This window comes from Manacus vitellinus, unplaced genomic scaffold (assembly GCF_001715985.3).
Source record: "Manacus vitellinus isolate BGI_N305 unplaced genomic scaffold, ASM171598v3 scaffold_2_pilon, whole genome shotgun sequence".
Lineage (NCBI taxonomy): Eukaryota > Metazoa > Chordata > Aves > Passeriformes > Pipridae > Manacus > Manacus vitellinus.
Window position 1 is genome coordinate 48,385,596 of NW_021940208.1, and position 22,355 is coordinate 48,407,950.

General features: G+C 41.7%; 2 protein-coding genes across 2 annotated transcripts in view; one reads left to right on the forward strand and one right to left on the reverse strand.

The window, feature by feature from the left end:
• Positions 1-4,915, forward strand: part of PCCA (propionyl-CoA carboxylase subunit alpha) — a 270,550-nt gene extending 265,635 nt beyond the window's left edge. The window contains exons 22-23 of the mRNA XM_029960846.1: positions 1,114-1,191; positions 4,537-4,915. Of these exons, the coding sequence (XP_029816706.1) occupies positions 1,114-1,191; positions 4,537-4,605 (147 nt within the window). The 3' untranslated portion in view covers positions 4,606-4,915. The remainder of the gene's footprint in view (positions 1-1,113; positions 1,192-4,536) is intronic.
• GGACT (gamma-glutamylamine cyclotransferase) lies at positions 4,624-22,075 on the reverse strand. Its single transcript, XM_018071177.1, has 2 exons — positions 22,057-22,075; positions 4,624-8,334 (listed from the first exon to the last, which is right to left on the reverse strand). Exon 2 carries the CDS (start codon positions 8,315-8,317, stop codon positions 7,865-7,867), a length of 453 nt encoding a protein of 150 aa, XP_017926666.1. The 5' UTR covers positions 8,318-8,334; positions 22,057-22,075; the 3' UTR covers positions 4,624-7,864.
• Positions 22,076-22,355: the final 280 nt, after the last annotated feature.

Consider the following 22,355-nt stretch of genomic DNA (forward strand, 5'->3'; position numbering starts at 1 on the left):
CATCTTTACTGAAACTTGAACATCAGAGAGAAAGTATCCCAAACTTGCTGGGATAATAAGGGAATAGCAGCCTACATCTATGAAAGAGCCCAATGAAAAGACTTGCAGTGGGCACTTGGAACCAGGCATCCCAGAGGGGTGTACCTGCACAAGTCCTAAATCCTGGCATGTAGAGCCTGGCACCCTTCCCTCTCTGGCAATACATCATCTTCATGGGATGATTGCTGGGTTACAGGAGGGGTAAATTCTGAATCCCCTGTTTTTCCCCTCCTGTATAGGCAGCCCCTTCAACCACTGTAAAGCCCTGAGTGGCTGTTTCCTCTGTGCAGTGTGTTACAAGATGTTGGAGGGAGGATCTGACTGGGAGGCACAGAGAGCCGAGCGGAGCAGCCCAGTGGGTTACTGGTGACCTTGAGCTTGCACATGCCTGTTAGCAGGGTGCAAACAAGCAGAAGAGGAAACTTCAATGTTCCCTTTTTAAGAGCTCTCAGCTGTGGTGAAAATGATGGTTTTGCCTCTGCGATGCCTCCCCTGTGGATGAGAGCTGGTGGTTCCTCACCTGCCTTCTGTCAGTCCGAAGTCATCAGCTGCCATCCAGATGCTGCCATGAGCAGAGGTGTGACATTCTCCTCAGCATTAGCCTATTGGGTAGCGCTGGAGCTTCCAGCCCAAGCTCCCCCGGATATGTGCCAAGAAACTTTTGGCTTCTGAATCAGTATTAGTATCTGTGGGCCCTGTGCCAGGGAAGCAAAGCGAAAGTTCCCCAGCCAAAAATGCACAAATTAAATTTTGCTCTGGATTTAATTGATGTTGAACTGTGGTGGATGTGAAGTCTGAACTGTAGAGGTTGGAGCTGAATGGATGGGGTGGGAGAGGAGCCTTTCAGGCTTGCCTGGGGTGATAGTTTTAAGTAGGTGATTCCTTTTTCCCTATTTTGCTGCCAGTTTTGTGATTGTCATTTGTGTTGTGACTGTGTAACCGGCTGACTTGACTTGTGCCATGAAAGCATTTATAGCATTTAATGAAATAATCCTTTTATTTTCCAGAAGAATCATTGCACTTAGAAAATTTCAAATGCTCTATTCTCATTTTATACTGCTTGAATTTTACCAGGTTTCGGAAGGTCAAGAGATTTGTGTAATTGAAGCAATGAAAATGCAGAACAGTATGATTGCTGCTAAAACAGGCAAGGTAAGCTACCTTGGGTCACTTAAAACCATATGCAGCTTGTCAAACAGGATAGAATTTAAAAAGGAAAAAAAGAAGGTTCTGGTTGTTAAGGAATTAAGTCTGATTGTTGTAAGTCTTTCAAAATGAGGTGTCTTTAATTTTGTAACATTTGCATCTGCTGTGAATGCTGTTATAAGTAGTTCTGAGCCTTAGATAGCACAGCAGGAAATAGTTTTACTGGCCTCAGAAATTCATATAACTCTCTTTCTCCTAAATGATTTGTTTTCTCTAATGTTACAATGCCAAGTTGAATTGAAAGGTGTTGCAGACCATTTCTCCAAATTTCATCTTTCCAGAGAGCAACCGAAGAAGAGACATCTCTTTGCCAGTTAATTATTTAATGGCAAACAATTTGCCATTAAAAAACCCCACTCAGAACAAGGCATAGAAAGTGCTTTTGCAGGAGGAAGAGAGAAGCAATTTTTTAATTGTTGTGACTGTTAAATATCAAGCCCAGATCTGCACATTTGTTAAGCTTTGCAAGGCTGTGCATTGTGATATCTTCTGAAGGATCAGCATTGTAGCCCTTGAGCTGGGACTCTCCTGCAGTGTACAATGTGCCAAAGCGAGCGCTCAGGGCAGGAACTGGTTAAGCTTATATGACGAGGGCATGCCTTAAACCCCAGCTGGTTTGGGGACTGTCAGCCCCCAGCTTGGGGCCTCAGAGCATCCCTGTGTCAGATTATAATTCACAACCTGAAACCATCACCTAGACTTGGGCCCCTGATACATCCTTTCCAGTGGGAGAGCATAGTCTGGATCTGGGTATATATTCTCTTCTGTTGCCTGTTTCCTTACCTGCCCCAATCCATGTTTGCCTGAGGTCGAGCTGCTCTGCTCTCCCAGTGCAAGGCCCCTCATCCCAGAGGGAGGCAGCAGGGAGCCCGACTCTCCGGGCAGGGACGGGGTTAGCCACTGGCAAGGTTCGCCGAGATTTTAGGACAGGCCTCTATGCCAAGGACTGTTTGTGTGTTTACAAGAAAGGCTTATTTGGCACAGCTCTAAAATTGTTACTGAGGCTGGGTCCCAGGGCTTGCCTCTTCCAGTGTATCCAGTGCAAAATTGGGTCTCAAGAGAAAAAAATAGTGAGAGAGGGAGTATGTTCCTTTTCCCGTTGCTCTGACATTGCTACTTTATTATTTCATTTCATGCATTGATTTCTATATAATTTATTCTCTCACTTCATTAATATTTCCAAGCATTTAGTTTTTCATCTTTGCTTCTTTTAACCCCTTAATGCTGCTTTTTGCATCCACTGTTTTTAACTCATGAGTATTTGTAATTAAAATGCCATTCCCTCTCCCACCCCCCCCCATTTATTTTTCTTTAACCCTCCCTTTCCCACCATCGTGTTCTGCAATCCATGGGCTTATTCCTTAAAATCCTGCTTGTACTTCTCCCAGTAAGAAATATTTCCACTCACTGTGTACAGATGCCACGTAAAAGCTGTGTTTGGCTTATTAATCCTCCAAGGTGGGATGTGAATGGTGCAAAGGCTATGCAGTGGGCCTGATGTGTGCCTTGCAATGTCCCCTTGGTGCCCCAAATTTAATAATAATTAGGAAATTATTTGATTCTTTAGAATTTTAAGAATTTGAAAAAGACAAGTTTTGGGCTGTGTAGAAATGAAGCTGCTAAACAGAATTCATCCCGTTCTGCAGTGCAAAGTCATGGCTCTAAGTGCTAAAATAACTTGGCCCGTCCACAGGAATGGGATGTTTGGTACTGGCTGTTAGTCCATGTTTTGATGCTTTGAAACTGTGTTTTGAAACTCAGTTCGTTTGTCTTCAGCTGAAAGATGTTCCCATTTTCATTCCTGACTGAATTCCTTTTCTGTATCAAACCCCATCTTCCTGTTTGTAATTGTGAGAAAAGTGGCTTGTTTTTGTCTACTTTGAGTTTACTCCAGCTGCAGGTGGTTTAAAAATGAGGGAAAGATGGAGAGGAACTGGCGTGCCTCCTGTCTTCTATGGGACAGCTGTGCCTGGGTCAGAACAAGGAGCTGGCCCCACTGCATTTCAGAAATCACTGGGGAGTTTGAAACACTAGTTAGCTCCAATGTTTGCTGAACCTTGGCTTTGTAGAAAAAGAAAAGCAAGAGGTAGGATGTTTTTCACACTGTTTTCATCTCTTAAAAGATTGAGGCTCAGGAATCAGGTAGGCTGCCTAGCTACTGATTTTGGAAATAAAGCCCTTGTTTGTACATATCACACTGTTTTTCCCCGTGTAGTGTTCAGCATCATTTCTTGAGCAGTGCTGTGAATGTGCCTGTGCTACAGAGTCAGAGATCTGCTTACAGCTCACAGGGCTTTAGACTGTCAAACGTGTGTGGGCAATAGTGTGGCCATCGTAGCCTGGTACTTTGGGTATGCTGTGGATTTCCTTTAGGAGCCCAAGATAGCATTTGGATTATTAAAATGAGCCAACTGCTGAACAAGGATTTGGGCATGTCAGCGTGAGCTCTGAATTAATATTGCAAGCAAACTCTAATATAAAGCTTCAAATATTTTCTGTAGGTCCATGTGCTGAAAGGGTATTCAAATATGTTGCAGCCTTTTATAAAGGAAATAAGGGACTAGTATAAGATTTTGTGTTTTAAAATTCAGGAATCTGCACATGAGTATACAATTCATCTACAGATGTAGCTGCATTTATTTGACAGTGGTAGCCCTTTGCCAAGTTCAGTTATGTTAAAGGATCACAATTCAGATTTGAATCATCTATCCCAGCTGTCTGGGAATTGAGAGAAACCCATTTCATGGCTGCAGTCCCAAAATTCAGCTATACTTAAAAACTGTAATGCAAGAAATAGTGGAATATTTCATTGAAACATCCCAGCATAAGTGTTGGAGTGTCAGCCTGTCCTCTGAAAGATATAGAACTTTAGTAGTAAATGAACAGCAGTGCAACCAGGTGGAAGAAAGGTGCTTTTGAATTTTTAAAGCGCTATCTCCATCTGATGTTTAGGTCTTCAAGTACCTCTGTCTTAAGAAAACCAGCTAGTGGTAGTTGCCTGAGGGGATTGGACATGATTTGGTCAAGAACTGGAGAGGTGCTGGAGTCTCCATTCTCACAGGTACTCAAAACTCAGCTGGACTCTGAACACTGGAGGTTGAGCAGTCACACTCTTAAGGCCCTTCCAGCAGATGTGCATCTGTGATCCCTGGGGTGGTCATCATGTTGCACAGTGGCCATTTACCCCATGCATGCAGATGGGATACTCTAATATAAGCCATGTCAACCAAAACATTCCTTTCACCGTGTTACTGAGCAAGGTTTTAAATTACTGCTGTTTCTGTACCCTAGGTGAAAGCTGTGCGCTGCAAAGCTGGTGATACTGTTGGAGAAGGAGATCTGCTGGTGGAACTGGAATGAAAGGTTGCCTCCACACTGTTGAATTAACTAAGCCTTTATTATTTTCATCCATAAAGTAACATTAAGGCAGTTCAACACAGAAAATGGACAGTACTATGTGCAAGATTTTATGCAGGCATATTTACTGTATCAGTGGTTAAGACAGCAAACACAGATGTTAAATCTTGGCAATGGATCCCAGATTTTTACTTTCAGAAATACTTGTACATAACCTTTGTAATGCTTTGATTTTTCAGGATCAAATAAAATCAATAAAATACCATTTCTGCTTTAAAACAGGAAAAGCCTCTTTAAAAAAAAAAGAAAACACAACAAAAGCCCAAATCTGATTTGTCTTCTCCACAGTAATGTCCCTGGTTTGAGGCCCCAGCCAGGCTGCACAGAATTGTTGGCAAGAATGAAAAATTAACCACTGAGTAAACTGAGCAGTTACCCTACCCTCTGTTGAAGTGCTGCACAAGTATCACCAATGGCTTAAATTCTGATCAGATTTATTGTAATATTTTGAATGCTTTGTATAGACTAGATTTAAATTATAGGTTAGAGGCTTTATTTTGCTAGTGCAGACTTTTGTTGTGTGTTTTCATTTAAAGTTTAAGGGATTTGTCTTTTATTCAAACTCCATGCTCAATTTTGCCCCTCCCTTTAGTCTTCTTTATACTGATTACTGCATGCAAGTCTTAACAGAAGGAGGTGGCACTGTCCTCAGATCCCTTCAGCCATCCCAAGGTATTGCTAGAGGCACGTACTGTCCCTCAGACCAGGCCTCCTCCTGAATTCTTACAGGAAAGGGAGACCAAGTCTCCGATCTTTTGTTGTGCAGAGGCTTTTACTAAAGGCTGTGTGAAAAACGAGGGCTGTTCATAATACAAGACTATATCATGCTGGAAAAGCTGTGTATCCAGTATGGGAAACCAGAGAGGGCCTGGAGAGGAGGAATATTTAAGAGCCTTGAACAGAAGTAAAAGGGCTGGTGACTTGGGCAAGGAGTATTTTCTCCTCCTCACTCAGGAATTTCATGCCGCACAAGATGATGTAGATACCAGAAGTGTACTGGGTCCAAAATGTTAGTTTGTGATTAACAGAGGCTCCTTCTTCCATCCTGTGCCCTAGCTTGGTAAGTCAGTAGCCACAGCCCACTGGATGCAGACATACCTCCGCAGTCCCTGTGTTCTGCAGCATCATCCGGTCCCTGTGCTCCTGCCTAGGATTCTGCTGCTGCCTGCTCCTGGGCCAGGACACTGGCTACTCCTGCCTTTGGGCTCACCTCCCACAGCTGTTCTTTCTACATACCTCTAAGTCATCCTTCCTGCTGTGCCTTGACCACTGCCACAAAGAGGAGCTGCCCTGCTCTCATTTTCTTGCCTTAAGAAGTATAGAGTAATGCCACTTCCTAGAAAGCAACCCACTGGCCAGAGGCACCTGGGCCCTTTACCAAAAGGTGAAGGATGAAAACAGTCTGTGGCAGGGCTGGTCACTCATGTTCAACCAGAAAAGTTCATGATTCTGCTTGAAACTTCTGCCTGAAGAGGAATTTTTCATGTTATTGAGACGCTGCTAACTCACGCAGCCAAGGGACAGGGATCTGCTTAGTGAATTAGTTTACAAAACACATCAGTATGAGGAAGGAGAGTGTTTGGGTAATACTTGTTTTCCAGGAAAATTAATGCTGTTAAAGTTGGAGAAACAGAGGCAGACACTCTGCAGATCTCCCTAGAAATCTCCTTACTGCCATCCTGGCCCTTCCTAAAGGAGCACAGTCCAGCTTCTGCAGGTTGCCCTAAACAAAAAAGTAGTGTAAAGAGACACAAGTATTCTACTTTCGAATTACTTAATTTGCTTACTCCAGCAACAAAAAAGCTTTCTGTCTGTTTTTCTAGATGAGATGCAGCAGTGCCTACTACTGCTGAAGTTTAGGCTGATTCCTTACCCTGGGTCCCTGGTCTGATTCTCTACTGTGGATCTCCTCCGACCATCACAGGACTACTGGCAGTGAAGCAAAAGTACAGTGTTGTTCCTAATGGTATCATAAGTGCATTTAATTGTACTTTGGCTCACTGCATGGCATACATTCCCTGCTCCCATCCCTTTGGCAGCTTTGTATACTGTACAATCTATTTGTACCAAACCCTGCAGTTGAAGGAAAATATAAGGCACAGGAGTGTAACAACAGAAAGCCACAATTTTCCCAGATTGTACAGAAACCAGCACAGTTGGTTGGGTCAGGGGGACAACAGTCTTCTTTACATATTTTTTTCCCCAATTTAAATGTTGCAATAATCACAATACAGGTAGTTTGAATATTTTTATATTGTATATAAAAATCTTTCCCCCAATAGAAAGCTCAGTTTGCCTATGGTTGCAAATTCTGCATTAAAGTGCTTGGCAGAAAGTCACCTTGACAGTAAGTGCTCACAACAACTTCAGTAGGTTTGCTTTTCCTGGTCCCCAACTTCACTCACCCCTCCTATGCCCCCCCAAATCCTACAGTCACTCAGTGAACTGAAGTGGAACCTAAAGTGCTTAGAATGTTAAATTAAAAATACAATTTTAAATATGATTTTTTTATAATATCTTAGTATTTTTTCACAGTACCTTGTGAAGTTAAACATTATTTAAAAATATACCTTTCCAGTTCAAAAAAACCACACTGCGATGCAGAGTAAGAATAATCTTTAAATTTTCTCTATTTTTTCAGCAAGTTCCTATCTGTCTAGAAGCACAGAGTATCTTCAGTAACCTACTAAATACCATTAGAAGTCAACATTCAGCGCGAGTTGTGCTTTACTTTGCAGACGTGACTTTTAAATCAGTTTCAGCTATTAGTGCAATAGTATCATCATTATTCCATCCACCTTGGAGAACTACACATGAAACTTTGTCAATTCAGGAAAAAACCCCATAAAATTAGTCTGTTCCTCTGCCTTTCACTGACCTCCATTGTGCACCAAGGCAAAGGGGGAAATTGAGGAAATAATTAGACCCCAGGCCAGGTGTGCATATACACTGTTTTTACCCCTCATGAAAACCTATTCTTTGCAGCAGGTTAGTGGGGGTGAGGAGGACAATGACTACCTGGGGAGGGAGTCTCCAACTCTGGGCTTACAGGACTTCAACTCTAGCACCAAGGGTCCTGGGTTGGGAAGGTTACAAGAGATCCTGCATTTTAATAAAAAGGTATTACAGCTTTCCTGGAAAGGTTACTGATCAACACGTGCTTAGTACTATGTCTTCGGCCAGGCTGTGCTGCCTCCCATTTCTATTCTCGGCTTTCGCGTAGGACGTAGGAGAGGCCGTGTTTCCCTGAGGCGTCGTAACTGTCATAGTAGGGGAGCCCCACCCACTCGGGCGGGTAGGTGGCTGTGCTGTACACGAAGCACTCCAGGATGCCCTCGGCACCGCCCTTCCCTTCCCACTCCACCACCTCGATTCTCATCAGGGTACGCTGGTACATGTCTGGGCAGCCTTCAAACTCATCCAGGAACTGCAGCATCTGGTCATCAACTGAGTAGATCTCCCCAGCAACATGGTGGCCCGTCCCTGGGATGTTCAGCATGTAAGGAATATTGTATTTTCCTGCAATCACCAGCGGGTACTTCTCCACCGTGCGGCCCCTTCCTTGGAATTTTGCTAGCCCCTTGGCTGTGTTGATCATGTGCTTGTAGTTGGGCTGGCCCTTCTTAAGTGTGCCGTAGACAAAGACACGGGCCATCGTACCTGCAAAAGCAGCTGAAAGACAAAGGCATCTGTTACCATGTGGCTGCCCTGGAGAACCACACCCACACCACAGCACCTTGGACATGCAAGGCTGTTTGGACATGTGCAAAAACCTAGGTCTTTGTAGTCCTACATCACATTTAAGTATTGTACTAAATTCAAGTATCTTGAAAATTTTCGGATAGAAAATGCATCAGTGCAAAACACAACAAGACAAAGTCAACCTTTTGTAGATCTTTGCCGTAACCAAATTACATCCCATGGTTTCTCTAAGGAATCCCCAATGTCAGCCAACACATTCCTGTGCCTCAGGAAAAGCTCTCAACCCTTTTTAATTTTTTCTCTTTCCCACCACTGTGTGAGCTGTGCTGCAGCAAGTGTGTGGTGCCGTGCTCAGTGACACCCCAAAAGCAAATGTAACCTGGCGTTGAGTTATCTCATGGACATGCTGATGGATTTGCAATAACCCCAGCTCCAAGGTCTCACATGCTGAGTGACCAACCAATGCAGAACAGCAAACTGTGGGTGCCAGGGAGGGAAGTGGGGTGGCCTGTGATAACCACATCCCGAGCAAGCAGGGGCTGTCTGAAACGTGCCATTGAAGTCTGTCCTGCTCCTTCAGGGGAGGGGAATGATGATGGCTGTAAATATGAGGTGATTTGCAGAACTGGTCATGTTTTCCCAAACCCCTTCACCCCTCCTGTCTGTGCATGTTCCTTCCATTTATTTACCTTGGGGGCTCGTGGGAGGAGAGATGTGGTATTTCAGCCCTAATGAAACTGGAAGCTATGGCTGCAGGCAGGAAGACCAGGTAAGGCCGTGCTCCTCTTGTCCCCAGACAGACACTCCAAAGTGCTAAAGCACCTCAGGTCTGCACACATGCTGAACCTCTCTTGAAAACAGACCCTGCACGACCATTTGTTTTATTTGTGAGCATGAAACACTCAAAATTGGTTTAAATGGGATAAAAGACTGACTTTACTGAATGATGTGTGGGGGGAAAGGTACCTCCATCATTCCTGTGTTACTTTTCACACTGTGTCCTGTTTATCTCCTATTATTTCTGTAAGGCAGCAGTTCTTGCACTGTGATGTTTTTCCACATTTTACCCTTGGTCGCTGACTGGGCAGAGCCTGCCTCATCCACAGTTGTCTGGTTGGGCCAGACATCCAACACCCAAGGAGCATGTGCAGCTCCTCTTGGGAAGAGGGCATTAAACAGTGTATTTCAAGTTTGAAAAATCTTTAAAAACAGACTGGAAGTAGAAATGCAATCTGTTCTCTGCTATTTATTCTTATTTTAGTAAACTGTTAGGTCAGTTATCCAAAAGGGTGCATTGCTGGCCAAGAGCAGTGTCATTTAAAATCCTCAGTAGCAAAGCAATTTCCCCCTTGGTGAAATAAACAGTTTTTCTCTCTATCAAAATACAGTTTTCCAAGCAAAAACTGTGCCTTTATTTACTGACGAACTGCTTCCACACGGGAAAAAGAACATACTGATTTCCCCCCCCCTGTATTTTATCAGATATACTTCAGAGTAATTTATCCTTCATGACATAAATGAGTTTTTTTTGGATGCAGCTCATTCCCTCACAATAAGAAGAGCATTAATATTCAGTCAGCCCAAGTCTCTTTTATAAGAAAAATCATTACCTTTTAGACTGTGTTTTGAATAACAAACAGAGATCCTTCAGGAAGAAACTTGTCCCAGTGGGGATTGAGAAAGGATCAGAGTTAAGCACTGAAACATGCAATTAATTCCCATTAGGGGATTAGGGCACTCGTGTTCACTTTGAATCAGAAAAATGAATCGTGAATTAAATTGTTCACAACCAAGAGGTTACTTGTCAGAGTTAATAAGTTAAAAAATAAAAAGGGAAACCTAAAATGCACATAAAAAGCTCTATAGTGAGTGGTGCATCTGTAAGAAAAAGATATGCTTCATTTCCATTAAACAAAAGCCCTGTCCCTACTGTACAGCTGGAGATAAGCTTCCAAAAAGTTTGCAGGGAAGAGTGTTACCACTCCTAAAACCAGTAAAAACTAACTACCTGTTTCTGATGGCGCAGCAGTTGGCTGCTTGGAAACATCACCCCTTTGAAGGAACACACCCATCATCCTCGTGCAGGGTCCAAAAAATTCAACAGCAACAAAAGAACTTGCTAACCCAAGTTTGGACAAGTGTTTCCGATTTAGCGTTTGAGATGGATTTAGCAGGCAGTACAAATGGAGATGGAGTGGGAAGTTAAATTTTCAGCCACAGTTTGTGTAGAGCCTTGAGGCTGATGTACTCATGGAGCTGTGGCTTCATGGGCAGGTGGCCACTGAGCACCCCATGGCACCACTGTGGTCCACAGTGGACCTGTTGCTCACACTGCATGGGTTGGGAACAATGACTTCTCCTATAAAAAAGAAAACCCAACAACAAAGCCAAGCCCAGCCTTCCAGCTGAGGAGTTATTGGTAATAACATTTTCTAAACACCACTCCAATATAAATAAGACATATACAATTTTATGCACAATAAATCTTTTCTCCCGTGTGCCGTGTGTTGCGCTGCAGAAAGGCTGCAGATGTATTAGCATCATTTAAAGCACTTGCATATCATGGGCTTTCACAACATTTTTAGCCACCTTGTGGCCAGAGAGCACAGAGCAGAATTGTATTTGAGGGTCATTTCACAGGCTTCCACTAAGCAGCTGAAAAGAGTTATAGACAGCATCCCCTTGCTGAATCACCCACAAGAAGTTGCCTTTTCTCACTTAATCCAGTTTGACACTTCTTACCTGCACTAAACCACCTGAGAGGAAAAGAAAACCCACCAAAAACCAAACAACCCCCCCTCAAAACTTTATACTAAGTATTAGCTGCCAGGACTAAACAAACCCATTCAGAAGGTACTTTCATGAAATATTCATGCAAGAATCATTAAAATTTAATGGCATGGGGAAACACGAGTAAAATCTGTATGTCATCTTGGCAAACTATTTCTTTTAGCTATGAAAGACAACCTGCCAAATTACTTACGGGATCAGTTACTAGTTGCTTCATAAGATAAGATGCAAAGATCAGAAAATAAAGTAACTACTTCAGGATCATACAGGTAGATGTTGCTGGGTAAAACCAGAAGAGGCTCATAACCGGTGTCAGCCAGCAGCCCAGGTTGCCACTTGGCATTAGCACTGGTAGGGCTGCAGCTCTGTATCCACACCTTCCTCTCCTACCAATGGAGTTTTGGGTCAGGGCTTTAGTTTTCCCTCTCAGGCCCAACAGTTCCAACATGGTGAGAGAGGGGTGGGTGGCAATGTGGCCAGTCACTGGCTCAGTCAACATGTACCCACTGCAACCAGGCTCTTTGCTCACAGGTTGTGCCCAAAGCAAGACCTTGCTTCCTAAGTAGCAGGAGCAGCTTCAGCAAAAAATCACCTTTTCACCATGATTCAGACAACTATAGGATCCTACCAGCTTCTTTCAAAAATAAAGTAAGAAATAGCGTGTGTTTTATGCCAGCTCCAGGGCTGTTTGCAATCATGGTAGCAGTGGGTTAGGGTGAAAAAGTTTCAAGAAAATAAAACTCCACTCAGAAAGTATCCATTTCTCTCACTCCATACAGTAACATTATTTTCCCTTGAGAAAAATTCTCCACATTGGCTCTGTGACCAGATATAGTTACACATTAATTCTTCAGAAGTTTCTTAAAAACTGTAGGAAACAGGTGAAAAAACAAAATGCCTTGAACTTTAAACTTGAGCCCAGTCTGTTTGAATGAAGCGAGTTTTAAGGTCACTCTTCACTCAATGCTAACTTTCAAGAAGGACTAACATGCCAGAGAGGACTCCTGGGACTGCATCCTGTTAGTCCTTTGATGCTTTCATTTTGTTGCTTGCTATTTTCTTTATAGCACAGACAAGGGCTTCCTGCCCAGGCCGACCCCTTCCCAACATTGCTGAATACCTCGGAAAAAGTTTATGGCAAGACACCTTTCTTACATTAACCACAGAGGCACCAGAGAAACGATGGTTCCTTTGAAATCAAGAGGTTACGGTCTCCTCACAGCGGTCATCCGCTCAAAAACTGTGAGGTGCTGGTTTGTGAAAACAAACAGGAGTATCGGAGTAACCAGTGCCATGCTGGATGCTACCGGGCACTACCTGAAGCGCCACTTAACCTACATTGCAGATTCTTTTAATTTCTTCCTTGGATAGTTCACATCCCCAAACCAACAAATGTGCCTGCGCTTAAGCTGGAGTATCTTTGAGTATCTGCTAGGAGGCAGAGTGAGGATGCCTGCCCTCTGGACAAGCATCAATCACAGCACTGCTCACGTGCCTTGCACCCATTTGGTGTCACAGCAAACATTTGCCTTTTGTCTGTTTGAAAATGCTTCAAGTCACTTTCAACTGTACTGCATAGAAAAAACTTCATTAGATTAATTTTTACTACTAACAGAAAGAGTTTCATTCCCAAAGTGACTGTGAGAAGGTCTCAAAGTGACAATCCGATAAAACCACCACATGCAAAAAGATGCTGGAGATGCGATGCAGAAACAAAATGGACACAACGTTAGACTGATTAACAGACTAAATTTCTAAAGAGTGCAGAGACATGAGGGGATTGCTGGCACATCGAGGAGGACAAGAAAAGGAGGATGAAAAAATGGAAAGTCAATGGATGTGGACAAATTGAGTTGAGGAGGGAAAAAAAGTTGACACCTCAAGAGAATATTATGTAAGTATTACTAATACTAGTAATGTTTTGTCCTTATATTAAGTAATGTGGTATGAGCATCAGCAAAGCCTTGCGACCTCAATTCAGAAACCTGTGGACTACAGAAGTAGTTAGAAAGAGCTCAGGGCACAGCACTGGGTCCAGGACTGTTTTATTGGGTCAAAGACTGAACCAGCAGGAGCTTAAATAGGAGCTGATGAGACAGGGCACAATCACCTACCAACATGGGGAAAGCTTTTATAGAAGAAGCAATTGATTCTCCATGTACATGAACACACAGTAAGCCAAAATTTTTGCATGGAATAATTAATATGGATAGCTTTCTAATTGTAAGGACAGGGCATAAGAACAATCTTAACAAGCGACCCCAAAAAGGTCTGATCGCCCACTGCCCTCTATAAGAGGGTGGTCCACAACAGATACTTCACCATCAGAGTGCAAGAACAGGGCAAGGCAACACCGATGCATTTCCAGACTTGGTTCCAGGCCCTTCCCAAGCCAGAAGTGACAAGTGTTGTGGTGTGTAAAGGCCTTTTCCTTCTGTGAGCTCATGTGACTGTTTTTGTGTCAGCAATGCAGCAGCACAGTAGGCAAACCCCTGCTGTGACTCCATGTGGGTGCATGAGGCACAAATCACTTTGGGGTCTTTCCCTGATGCCTGCTTGCTTCACCTTCCTCCAGCTCAGGATCTCCGTGTACCTCCTCAGTGCCACCAGATACTTTTTCAGTGTTTGCTCACTTCTAGGCTGACAAGACCACATGTATTTAACCAAACAAAAAGTGCTCTTTACTGGTTCTTCTATGGGTTTTTGACATAGGGAAATCAGAATTGAAATATTTGAGAATGGATAAACCATGGATTTATACATGGATAAAAACCATGTCTCTTGCTTTGCTCACACTCCTTTCCCCTAATGCCTTTTTCAGTGCTGTTGAGCAGCAGACCGATGTTTCAGAAGAACACAGAAATACCTCAAGCATCTCATTCTTGAGTGGCAACCGGGATGTGAAGTGAAAATCAGCAAACAGTGTTGAAGCCTTAAAAACTGGAACTCTTGAAAATTTGTTCAAACTATCATGGATGCTACAGTTCACCTTGCCTTAGGGAAAGGCAGCAGACTAGTGGCTTCTCAAAATCCCACTCAAGCAGGTGGGTCCTTATCTTGCAGTTTTAAGTACACGACAATTAATTTAAATGATAGTAGAAATATCTCATCTTTGCACCTTTAGCATAGGTACTTAAACTGTTGTATCTACACAAAGGAAAAAACCAACAAACAACCTGTAAGAATGGAGCATTAACTGTAAATGCCAGTTGCTGTTACAGGAAAAAGTAGAAAAACAACTTTTGATAGGGCAGCCCTGCTACACCACCATGAATTTGAAGTGGTTTCCATCATTGAGATGCAGAACATAGCCCAGAGTTTCAAACCACCAACATCCTGAAACTGAGGACACAGCCTGCAGCTTGGATGGTTTCCCTGCAAGGTCAGCACATTAATTTACATGCCAATACCCAGAGCAGTCAGTTCACTGTTTTGGACTGAGAAGAGCATCCCAGTCTGTGAAACACGGCAAACACTTTTGAGTACCTAAGCATGGGAATGCATTTTTTTACACTGAAAGGATGGTGAGAGAGAGAACAGGAAGACAAAAAAAGATGAGGTCTTGTGTAGGATCGCGAGGTGCCTTTCCACAAGGGAAATGAGGGAACAGCTGCACAATGATGCTCTTTGAGGGGATAGGTGCCCAGGGCACAGCACTGTCCCTTGGGAGTGCGACTGAGCCTGGAAGGGAGATGTCAAATAAAACCCCCATTGCTGAGCAAAAGCAGCCTCTTACACACAGGGGCCTGCGGCTCTGGAAGCCGTCTTATGCCTTTGCTCTGGCTCCTTGGAGGTGCCAAGGCACAGGGTTGCAGGTGAGACTCGGCAGCCCTGCGAGTGCCCAGTGGTGCCTCTTGGGCCTCACCATGTGGCTGACTGGGAGGGTTGGCAGCTGGACATCCCAAACAAATAGCAGAGGCCACTACAGCCAGTGGCTCCACAGGTGGTAGCAGGATGTCTCTCTGGCATGAGTCAAGGTGCCAGAGTCTTGGAGCATCATGCGGAGAGAACACTGCAACATGATGCTTCTCAAACCTCACTAAAAACCAAACGAAATTGCAGATGTTCAGGGAACAAAATCTGCTCCACTAAATGAGCCAAACAGAAAAATCCAGGTATAAATCTGGGAACAGCAACACATTACACTGCAGCATTTCCCCTCTAGAAACTACTACCTACCCCAGCATGGACTAGCTACTAAAACACAAACCTTTGACCAACACGGCAGAAATGAAACATCATGAAACCCCAAAGACTGGTTTTTTCAACCCATGATTCCCTAGGAAACTACAGGCTCCTTTAAGGGCCAAAAAAAGGTAATTCATATGCATTTACTGCATCCATATATACACACACAAGGAGTTTCTACACAGAGCCATGCTTTGCTTGTAAAGTGTTAGTGGCCCATGGAAAAGAAGAGAGGAAAGTTAAAACCAGCTGTACTGGAGGAACTACCGGATCTAAATGCAAACACTATTCTAAATATTCCACCAGAAAGGGTAGGTACAGATAGTGTGGGGTAATGGCCAAGCACGTTGGCCCTGAAGCAGGGTTATACAAATTTTGTGAGATTCAGAAGGGGTAGCAGACAATAAAGTATATCTATACTCCCAGAAAATACACTAACATTAATGCTTTTTTATTTGTATACATGCCACTAGGCAGCAATGGAAGAAGGAGAGGCCCTTCCTGACATTTAGAGGACCAAAGTTACTGAAGGTGCACAAAAGGAAAAGTGGAAATTATTTTTTTTTAAAGGAAGAAGGCTTATACCATCCTATCAGTCCATGAATCAAATTTTTGGAAAAGCATAATATTTAACATGTGACACACTGGTAACAAAATAAATCAGTTCAATGGGCTGCCCAGGGAGCTGGTGGAGTCACCATCCCTGGAGGTATTTAAAAGATGTGTAGATGTGGTGCTTAGGGACATGGTTTAGTGTTGGACTTGACAGTGCTGGGTTAACGACTGGACTCCATGATCTTAAAGGTCTTTTGCAAACTAAATGATTTTGTGATTCTCTTCTAATTCACTACAGTTGTTTTATTTGCCTTACTAATTAAATGTATATCCAAGTCTTACATGGATAAACTATGTTTTACTTAATAAAAAGTTTTTTTAAAAGTGAATTTCAGCTTGCAGCTTAATGCAAGTAAAAAATAAAAACCCAATCCACATCTCAGCAACAAATCCCTTCCACCATTTTCTAAAATATAATAAAAGGTTAGAAAATACAAACCAAAACAGAACACCAATTCAAAACTACAAAGGACCATGAACAGATGTATATAATTACTTCAGTCCCACCGAGACATATCACTTCTGCTTAGAAATTAGTACCAAGTTTACTACAGAACAAATAAAAAGTCACACAGAGAACTAATGAGTTATTTTAACTGTCCTGGTCTTGATTTTTGCTCTTCAAGAAAGACTTACAAATCCTGCAATGAAATCTGAAACATACCTCCCCTCCTTTATCAACAGAGAAAGCATCCTTATCCCAAAGTAAATACATTTACTGGCCTCCTATCTTCTACACAAAAGAAACAAATACATATTCTGGGGGCATATCCAAAAAAGCCTGAAATTGCACTCAGCAAGGCACTGGAGTAATTGGTTTCAAATCCAGAAAACTTACTGACCAAAATCTCAAATATCCTTCTGCTTGGTAGAGTCAAAGATAAGAAGACAAGAAATCTCTAATTTATATGTGGAATTAAATGTTACTTTCAGGTAAAAAGTGCTTTGGTCTCTGATGCAGCAAGAGGTTCTATAGTCTAATGTAAAATTTAAGACAGGTCTGTATTTACTGAAGAATGAGGAAAACCAGTGACACAAGCCCTTAAATCTTCTCACAAGAATTACTGGTGGAAATAATTCCCTATCTCTACATAGATATATTCTTGCAATTGCAAATAAAGCTATTTTGGTTTTACGATGGCATGCAGAATTTACTCTAATTCGAGTTCTCCTTAGCAGTGTCCAGGACGCCTGGAAGGAAGTTTTAATGAAAGACACCTTAAACCAGGGCTCAGGCTGTAAGAGGAAGACATTAGATAATAATCATCTGAATTATACAGACATTTATTTGAGCCACATTTAAAAAAAAATTACATAAATGAAAACAGTTTTATACATGCTCTGCAGCCTCTTTTCAGTGACCTTTCAGAAAGAATTTCTGTTACTAACTTAATAAAGGAAGAAGAACAGAATTAAGTACTGGAGGTAAATGAGAAGGGGAATAACATGCAATATGGTTCTGAATGCAAAAAAGCCAGGTCAGTGTCATTAAACAACCTGCTTGGACAAGGATAACACAATGGATTTGGAGTCCATTATTTAATATGCAGTGAAAATATCTCCAGACCAAGTCATAGAGAAGAACTATCTACAAACAAGGAGTTAGTTAAGGGAGGATTTTAAGGGACTATATTAAAATACAGTGTAATAAGCACACACAGAAGTTACCAGTCCTATTCCTCAGGAATCAATGTCGTTTTATTTATTAGTGGTCTTGCTACAGCTAGTAGTTGTGTGCCTACCACATCGGTCTGTGATGCGTCCAGAGGAGCCATTGGTTCATGCTGCAGACATATTAGATAGCCTATGAACTGTGTAATTAAAATAAGATGGTTTTTGATGGTACAAAGTGCAAAAACATATGCTTGGGGACCACAGACAAGAACTTCTGGGGACTCATCATTTGAAGGCAATAAAGGAATTGGAATTTCTCAAGCTGGAAGGGATGCCTAAGTATCTTGGAGTCCAATTCCCCACTCCTCACAGGACTACATAAAATGAACCCATGTAACATAGAGCATTGTCCAGATGCTCCTTGAACTCTGTCAGGCCTAGTGCCATGACCATTTCCCTAAGGACCCTGTTCCAGTGACTGACCACCCTCTCAGCGAAAAACCTTTTCCTAATGTCCAATCTGAACTTGCACTGATGTAGCTTCATTCCATTTCTTCGTGTCCTATTGCTGGTCACCAGAGAGGAGACCAGCACCTCTGCCTCCACGGCCTCTCTTGAGGAAGCTGCAGACTGCTATGAGGTCTCCCCTCAGCCTTCTCTTCTCCAAGCTGAACAAGCCAAGTGGCCTCAGTCACTTCTTGTAAGTCTTGCCCTCGAGGCCTTTCATCACCTTGGTCGCCCTGCTCTGGACACACTCGAATAGCGTTTTGAAGGATTTTACTTCTACAAACCAGGTGGTTTCCATCTGCAATACGGTTCTGCTTCATGATAGCTTATAGAGTAGTTGAAAAGGAACTTTTTTTTTTAAATAAAAACAGCATTCTAGAGACTTAAGTCTTTCAAATTATTGTGGGTGCACGTCAGAGGAAACTCACATATCTTAAAGCATTTAAGTGTCTAGAAGAGTATCCAACTACACCTCTCCTTCAATCTAGACTTTGTGTTGAGAAAACAGGCATGAATTAGGCAATGTTACAGTATAAAATGTCCTGAATGCCTCAAGCTACATCTTATGATGTAGCCAACCTAGGACTGTAACAGCTCCCAAGCAAAGGTGATTAAGCCTCAAGTATAAATTAGCATATCCTCTGACTAGCCTTAGTATCTGCCCACAACAGCAGCCTTGCACTCCCCAAGCATGGGGCAAAATTAAGAGAAAGGAGCACAGCTAAACTGGCTACGTTAGTTGTCAACAAAGCAGACCAAAGCCAATGCACAGATCTCAGCATGGAAAGGGTAACTGCCACATCACTGTCTATACTGGAGGACACGAGGCACAAGTGACAAGGGATCACTATATTCATGCTGCTTCAGGAGTTGTTGTGGAAATGAGGAAACAATTCATACCTGCTGCAATGGGCTTCATTTTACTGGGATCCCGCCCTTCCAAGTAGGTCCCAAATATCCAGTAGTAGGTAGAGTATCCTCCAATTCACTCATTACTTTTTCCAATTTCAGTATCAGTGACCAGGATAAGTATGACAGGAACAACAAGTCCTAAGACTTCTCTGTCTTTCTAAGTGAAAAGTTTCTTCTTGCATTGGGATCCACAGACATTTTCAAAACACACCTCTTGGCACAATCTGATATATAATACAAAACCAACAGCTCTTCTTGTCAGCAACATTCCTCCTACTAAAGTAAATTTACAAGCACCACTTAAAATTTATTTTTATGCCACAACTAAAGAGAACAGTCTCCAGTAAATACCATGGAGAAGTCAGCACCATGCTTTTAATAACAGACTGCTTCCACTGAAGTGTCTTGGCTCATAGCAAATATGGCCTGGGAGTTTCAAGGGGTTTCAAGAGGGTGAACACTGGTACACCCTCATATCAAATGCATTTGACAATGAAAAGCTGAAATAAGAAGGGATGATTTTACAGATTAAACAAATACTGTATTTTTGGACTTAAAATGATGCTACCTGAAAATGTTAAACATTATTCACACAATGTTGAAAATTCACAAAACATTATTAAACAACTGCTTAGCCCAAGTTGCTCACAGAAAGTTACCTTTCAGCTCTTAAACAAATCAATCACTGCCCTCCCAGTGCCACTTCCCACAGCCAAGTACTGTGCAGTACAGCAGGCTTGGGTAATTCCCAATCCCCAAATACAGGAATAATGTTATTATTCTGAACATCATTTCTTCCAGATTTGATAGTATCTAGGGACATTTGGAAATCTCAGTTAATTTCACTTCTGCATTCTTTAAGCAAACACTTACTTAGTGATGCTAATTAACTGAAAAAAATTTAAATAATATAATTAGAGAACCAGATATAAATCAAGAAACAGTATATTACTTAAAACATATGAAGAAGAGAAACCATATAACATTTTAATTTTGCCTTTTTGATATGTCTTAAAAAGATAGGTAAAGATCAAGTAACTTCTGACTTTCAGCAAATGAACATTTCTTTCAAAATAGATAACTCAAATTATTGTCAAATTACAAACCTTCACTAGATCACCATTTACCCCACAATAACTATCAATTAATAAAGGTATGCTTCTGAATACATAATGCATTACATTTTTTACTTTCAACACCTGGTGTCACCAGAATAACGCTGTATATTTCTAAAACACTCTGCAATGGTGTGTGTGCTTTGATTTTAGGGCAGTAATACTTCAAAGGAAGTAGAACCACAGCAAATTATGGGAAGCGATGCACATAGATTATTTTTCTAGCTAACTGATACATTATCAGTTAATTGACCATGGCAGGTCATTTTAAAAATGAGGTTCAAGGTATCTAAAAGCCTTCATCTTTTAGTCCAGGTCAAAAAAGGCCTGAACAAAGTAAAAATTTTGCTGTATTTCAATATTTTGAACAAGCTGAATCCTAAACCTGTTTTGCAAAAGGGCTTTAACTGCTACACCAGAAATTTGCGAATTGCAATCAATTTTTGTAGGGGTTAATTACCACCTTTCTGTCCAGTCCAGACCTGTATTAATTGGTTATTATTATGGTTCTACTGAGAATAGATAGACGGGAGTGATTTTGATTGATTATTGCTTGGAGTTCCTTGGATCCCCAAGATCTAAATAAACAGTTAAATATCAAAGAAGATTTAATTAATCTCAGTCTCTCCTTCTTTCTACTCTATCAGCAAGATACAGCTGATAAGGAATTGACAAATTAATGGAAAATGCAAAGACTCAGAACTGGTAACCCTGTATTTTTTTTATGAGAAAGTACATGCATTTGCTCTAATCTTTAGATAATGGGTATAAGAGAATGAAAACTTTCTCAGCTTTTCATGTTTATTCCAAAACCCAAATGGAGTTATAACAGGCAGTCTGATCAACTGGTATAAGATTTAAGTTGTGCTACATTTTTTTTTTTAATATAGCTTTTTAAATAAATTAGTGAAAGAATCCTGAACTTTTGAAAAGTCAAAAGCTTGTTATACAAGGAAGATACAAAATACTGTATGATAACAAACAAAAGCAATATTTTAAAATCAAAAGGTTTGGAAGTCTCTATTTTGGCAGAAAATTCTTATCAGAATACAGAGGAAGATGCAATCTAGGTATTTATAATTAATTTTGTAAAAACACATTCAGACTGGCACTTCCCTTCCACTAATTATCCATGGGTTTCCTACAGCAGACTTGCCAAAAGTCATATTGTCTTTCAATACTTTTCCAGTAAGGTACAGGAAGTTCCATAGGTATGAGTTTTCAGGTTCCATGCAACCATTGTGGATTTTAAAGCTGGAACAGAAAGGCTAACACTGATACAGGAACTATTTTCAGGTGAATGCATATCTAGGATCCGTACACAATGTTTCAAGGAGTTCCCTGTGTGCCAGCAAGGCACCCACTACCTCTCAACTGGTTTGTTGAGGTTAGTTTTTTGATGACACACTTTCAAATTACCTAAAAGGAAGATAGGCAAGCCAGACAACCTTGAATACTGCTATCAATTAACATAAACCCATATAAAGAAAAAAACGGTCATGAAAAGCAGGAAAAAAGTTTAAGCTTGAGAAGAGGAATGCTGAACCATTAAGAAAAAACAGCTTTTCTCCCATATGCTTGATTTAAACAGATGTTAACATCCACAAATAATGCTTAAAAGAGACTGCCTAAGTCGGGTGGGCTAACCAAGTTAGACAGGTTTTACATGCATGTTTTATTTATTATAACACCACCATTTGTTCTATTTGGCTTCTTCAGCATTTCCAAACAACTCCCCTCCTCTCCCCCCAGACCAAAAAAAGCAAAAACCCCCACACCAGTAGTCTTCTGTAAAACAAGGTGTCAATTATCTTAGGACTACCTAGTCTTTTATCCCTTTTTTAAAATTAATAATAATAAACAATAGAAAAGGTCTTAAGGGACCATTTTTTCCCCATTTTCTCCCAAAAGACAGAAGTATTCAGTGGTCACCGAATTACAATGTACTTACATGAACAGGAGCAGAAATACAACTACACACAGGTCAAAAAGGTTTGTCTGGAGCTGCTCAGCAGAGTGGCCTGATGTGTCCTGCTCACCTCCTGCTCAGTGAGAGAGGCTAAGCAGCCCAAACTGCCTGGGTGAGGCTGATGAGCAAAAGAATGCCCACGCAGACCTAGGGGACACCACTTGGATGGAGATACCCACTATTTCCACTGTCAATTCCTATCGAAGAAAGAAGGGATGCAGACCTTTTAGTAATAAAACCTAATATTCAGAATGTACAAATAGGTAGTTTATTACCTCTAT